At 35.3% G+C, this 5,837-nt stretch overlaps 1 protein-coding gene across 1 annotated transcript; it reads left to right on the plus strand.

The window, feature by feature from the left end:
- Window positions 1-600: 600 nt before the first annotated feature.
- Window positions 601-2,659, plus strand: LOC112691154. The gene is given in 3 exon segments (XM_025565306.1): window positions 601-891; window positions 977-2,624; window positions 2,627-2,659. Coding segments are annotated over 3 exon segments (1,857 nt in total). The 5' UTR covers window positions 601-715.
- The last annotated feature ends 3,178 nt before the right edge of the window (window positions 2,660-5,837 follow it).

Raw genomic sequence — 5,837 nt, forward strand, 5'->3', positions numbered from 1 at the left:
TTGCCCACCTTTGAATGATACTATAAGATGACTGATTATTGGATATTAAAATTCTAAGTCGACTTTAACGAAGAATGAATAATGAAAAGCTATCTGTTTGGGCCGGGTGCATTAATATCGCATATGATGGACACCGATTTCTTCGCGCACTGCACTTTTCGATTCACTACCGATCGACTAAAATGTATAAATGTAGTGTGTCGTGCTCTTATAAATTAACTAGGAGTGGGTGAGTTCACCGTACAATGACTTATGAGCTATGTAGTGGTATAGTATATGAATCGCTAAATGCAGAAAGGGCACATGTCCAATATTTTACAAAAATCACTTTATTGCATAATCCAATTTAATATTGATAAATACATGGTTTTGTGCAGACAAGGCACATATCCTATTAAATAGATCCCCGTTAAAAATAATTTAAAATTTCGTTAATTGCAGAAAAGGCACATGTCCTGGACATGTAACCTTTTTGCATCAAAATTATACTTTAGTAATATTATCAGGCCTAAACTTCGTGAAATTACTTTATTGTATGACATGAAATATTGTTCTATTTATAAATTTAATTTTTTATAATTGTTTATCAGTAAATAAAGATTATAATGGGAAAACGTTGCTTTACCTAATTATAAAATAAAATGATTATCAGTGAATAAAATAAATATTGTACTGGTACGATCTTGTACGATCATAACGTGTATAACTTTAAAATATGAGTTCAGGCGACGAATGTATTAGTCCTCTCAAAAGAAAAAAAGGTGTTTCTAACAGTGATAAATATAAAAGAAATATTATTAAGCAAGCAAAAATTGAAGGGAAAAAACATACAAACTGGATTGGAAAAATAGTTGCTACAAAGAATGATCCTTCATTAATACTTAAAGAATGGTAATTATATAATATTTAGTTTGTTTTATTCGTTATTAATAAGTAGTAGCTTTTATATTTTTACAATAATATTTTCGATTTAAAGTTGTTCAAAAAAATGTCTCAAAGACATTCAACAAGAAAAACTTGAAAATACAATGAAAATGTTTTATGAAATGCATTCTAAAAATGAACAAGACCTTCATCTTCAACGAACAATAGAAATAAAAGAAATTACAAGAAAACGAAAACGAATAGAAACAGAAGAAGGAAAAGAAAAACCGAAATCCAAAAGTGTTCAGTATTTTTTAATAGTAGATGGACAGCGTATTCAAGTATGTAAGAAAGCTTTCATTAACGTTTATAATATTTCTATTAAAAAAATTAGACGGCTGGTCGATTTGTTAGAAAATATTATTACCCCAGTTGATATGAGAAGCAAAAATATTAGTGCTAATACTATGCCATATGAGTATTGTCAAAAAATACATGAACATATACTGAGTTTTCCAACTAAAGATACTCATTACACAACACGATTGAAAAATTATTTGAACCCTAAATTAAATGTTAAAACTATGCACACAATGTTTTTAGAAAAGTATCCAGAATTAGAAGGGAAAATAAAATATCAATATTATTGGGAGTATTTTAAGAATAATTTTTCATTAAGCTTTGGTGCTCCAGTCAAAGATGCTTGTTCAAAATGCGAAGAATTAAATACAAAAATAATGAGTAAAGATTTAAATGATGTTGCAAAAAGAGTTGCTGCTGCGGAATTACTAGTTCATAAACGTAGAAGCAAAAAATTTTATAATAATATTAAAAAAACAATAGAGATTTCTCAACAGAATAAAAAAGTGTTAGGTCTTTGCTTTGATTTTATGGCTGTAGTTGACTTACCTAAAATACCGGTGCAGGAAGTATATTATTATCGTCAATTATCTGTCAATACTTTTGGTATTCATAATTTAAATACGAATAATTTATTTTGTTATGTTTATCATGAGGCAACAGCAAGAAAAACGCCAAATGATTTATGCTCTTTTTTGGTTCACCATATTAATAATTTTGTTGATGATAATGTTGAGGAATTGCATTTGTTTTGTGACAATTGTGCTGGGCAAAACAAAAACCATGCATTACTCAGAATGATTATGGCTCTAGTTGAAATTAAAAAATTAAAAAAAGTTCAGGTGTTTTTTCCACAAAGAGGACACTCGTTTTTGCCGTGTGATCGTGACTTTGCATTGATAAAAAAACAACTGAACAGAGTGGATCGTCTATACACTTTAGAAGACTGTATAGAACTTATTTTAAAATCATCAAGAAACCCAGAAAAATTTTCAGTGTTTCTAGTTGATAAAAGTATGATTTATGACTATCAAATGTGGTTTCCACAATCTTATAATAAAAATACTAACGCATTAGAATGTTTAAGCCGTAATAAAACATTGAAACAACGTCGTACAATAGAAAAATTTTTAATTTCTAAGTACCATTATTTTGAATGTGTATCGGAAAAATGTGGAATAATTGAGGCAAGTGAATTTATTGACGGAATAATATCAAACCATTTCAAATTGAGAAAAAACAATGCAATGCCCATACAACTCCCAAAAACACTAGTTTATACTTCAAGCTTACCAATTCTTGAAAGCAAAATGAAAGATTTGAAGCAACTAGCGAAATATATTCCGGAGCCAGCATTGCAATCATTTTGGAATTATATATTTTCGTTACAAACTAAGACTGTTACTAACCTCAAGCAAGGCAAAATAGAACATAAGATATTTATATAATTAAATTTCTAATTATTAAAAATATATCAAATATTTTTGACTCAATATTAGTATATAATCTACTGTATATTATTTAATCATGTCAATTTAACTTTTATGCATATTAAAGCTACTTATTTATAAGAAAACGGTTATTTTTGAAATATAAATGGTAATTTGAAGCATAAACGGCACATGTCCACAACCTTAAAGTCCTTCAGATACCTACAGTTAGATTATATTTCTTTAAGTGATTGTAGAAATATGTATACCATGTCTTTAACTATATTATTCTATAACATACAATTTGTAATTCAATTTTTTTCAAATATATTAAGTTTTTTGTGTTTCCTGAAAAAATGTAAAACTTGGACATGTGTCCTTTCTGCATTTAGCGATTCATATACATGTGTCAATGCATTCCTTCTAAGACTTGTATTTTAAAATGATATACTTATTATTATTTTTATATTTATATGTAAGAAATTTTTTTTTTTCAGTGAAAATAATTGTTTTTAAAATTTAGGCCCGGGCGCCCAACTTATCGTGTTGTTTAGTATAAACCGTTTTGCAACCCGTATTATACTCGTATTTAGAGCCACGGACTAAGATAATATATCTTATGTCAACTATAAAAAAAGATAAAATATTATAGGTACACAAGGTGTGAAGAATGTTATGATAATATCAGGAAATCTGAATTGTAAGGCATCCCTCCATTTATCTTGGGCCATTTCGACCACTGACTTGTGTGTATAGTGATTACTTAAAAACTATGAAAAATTGGTTACTCGAATAATTGTTGTCATGTAAAAAATAATTATCTGAATAGTTATTACACGCATAAGATTCGTAGAAATATATAACAAAATACAGATGGATTAATAATCAGCCTTTTTGGCCCAACACGGGAATTGTGTGTACGAACAAAAGTAAGACCTAGGGATTAAGTCGGACCACAATCTAGGTCAGCGGGTAACAATAAATATAAGAAATTGAAATTCACTAACATGAATAAATAAGTTACAAGAAGATAATATTTAAAGCTTTCCACCGATAGCGATTGGCGTACACGTTTTAACAACGAGAATAACAATACATTTGGCGATTTGCGTGCGTACTGTATAATATTTAAGAGAATCACACTAGTGGCGACTAGTACTTAATACCTCTATTATAATAATTTCACGACGATTCGCGTCTACGAAGAATATAATAGTAACAAAAATCACACTACGACTGTAAAATCTCGAGTCTCAGCAATTAGCATACACGAATTGCAATCGTAATAAAAGTGGAACTGTGGTGCGCACACGATCGCTAGAATGTAATAACTAAAACACCATGTCGACGGACGGTGGGTTCGCACTCGACACGGAACAACGTGTTGTAATAATAGTACACGGAAACATTGGCCTTTTACGCAGCTCGTGATGTACACGAAAAACAGAAAGACGGATATTAAAATCCTCCAAGATTGCGCGCGAATTAAAACGGGTCGTTAACGGACCCTTATCCGTCGGCGGACGTCCCGTCGCGCGACAAAATTTATTCCATACGTGATACCTATTAAAGTGAAACCGTTTGCGAAGGTTCGGCGTGAACACTATGCGGTTCAATTATGTTTATTGCTCAACTCGAGTGTGGCACGCGATATTGTTTTATATTCGTCGCCAATACCCTTCGTCGGGCAATCGTAAACGTTGATTAGCGCACTGCCGATGTGAGGGACATATTTTAAGGGGGGGGGGGGGGACGAAGGAGGCGATCCGTATTTGAGGAATCGATTGTATGAGTATGTGAGATACACTTTTCTAATTTTATTGACGTGGATCATTTTATAACGAAATCAAATAACGCGTGGCTGTGAATTGGGGTCTTTTTGTCGAGTCCATACTCAGTGAAAAATCAAATAAAATATAAGCGTAACTTTCAAAACGCAAACAGGTGTTAAAAAATAACTACACAAAAGTCGATTCTAAGTGGATCCGACATTAGATTGAAAAATAAAACCACAAATATTAAGGATTCGCCCGATTTAAATATTACCAAAATATGACTTGTAAATGTTGAGCTTGAATTGAAAAAAAAAATTGAGTCACCCCTCCCCTCCCCCTAGAAGTAAGTCTGAATACGCGCCTGGCCGATGCTGTTGGACGGGCGCAGCATATGTTTTACGAGTGTTGTGCATGTACATGCGCGCGCGTGCAATAATTAGCGCGCGAAGTCGGTACGATTGTAATTGGATACGGTCGACCCGAGATCGGATGTGCGTTTGGCGGTTCCGACTGACCAACGGTCGAAGCGAAACACGTGTCGCGCCCGTGCACGCATATTATGATGTACACTTGTATTGGCCATTATCGGACGAGGCGATTTTTTCACCGAAAAACCCGATGATCACAGAGATGTGCCGATGCGGGGCGGCATGTCGCGCGATTTGTTTCGCGCGGCGTGGTGCGCTCCTCGAAGATACGACGGGAGGGGAATGGGCGGAGCGGATTCGCCGAAAGATTAATCGTCGCGAACGGGCCCGAGAGTCACGGGATAATGTCCTGCATCCTTCCCCGTATCACGGCCATCCTTCCTTCCACCCCCTCCACCCCGCACTACACGTGTAGCTTCACGCGCGCTAGCCGCACCCATCGACTGCGGAGACGTTGTACTTTATGCGCGCGCGTTAATGCAATACAACGGGGCCCCACACCGGGACGCGATTAAACCGTACGGATCGCGCAGATATCCGGGGCGGAGATCTTAATTTCGCGCGGTCCCGACGACACGTCGACGTACGTGTATTGTGCACAAATATCCTCTATACGTACGCAGGATACGTTTGCGCGCATTGTGCGCGCGCCCGTTGTCGGCTTCTTTTTACGAAAAAATATTATCAAACACCGATGCAGTGGGTGTATAGGAGCGGCATAAAAGAACTACAATGGTCGCGGTCGGCGTTGCCGCCGTCGCCACCGTCTCTCGTCGATAACGTGTTATACAAATGTCCGTAAAAGATTCGACATAATGGCGACGAACGTGTAAAGTCACGGTGCGGCATGGCTTTGCCCGACTCTCACACGCACGCCGATTACAATTCAATCGGGACATCAAAAAAAAAAATACCGCGACAATGAAAACGTCGGCGGCGGCGTAAGGTGAGTTTTTGTTGGGCATTGTGTGCGTGTGTAA

The sequence above is a fragment of the Sipha flava genome, unplaced genomic scaffold (genome assembly GCF_003268045.1).
Source record: "Sipha flava isolate LNK unplaced genomic scaffold, YSA_version1 568_pilon_pilon, whole genome shotgun sequence".
In the NCBI taxonomy this organism is placed as follows: domain Eukaryota; kingdom Metazoa; phylum Arthropoda; class Insecta; order Hemiptera; family Aphididae; genus Sipha; species Sipha flava.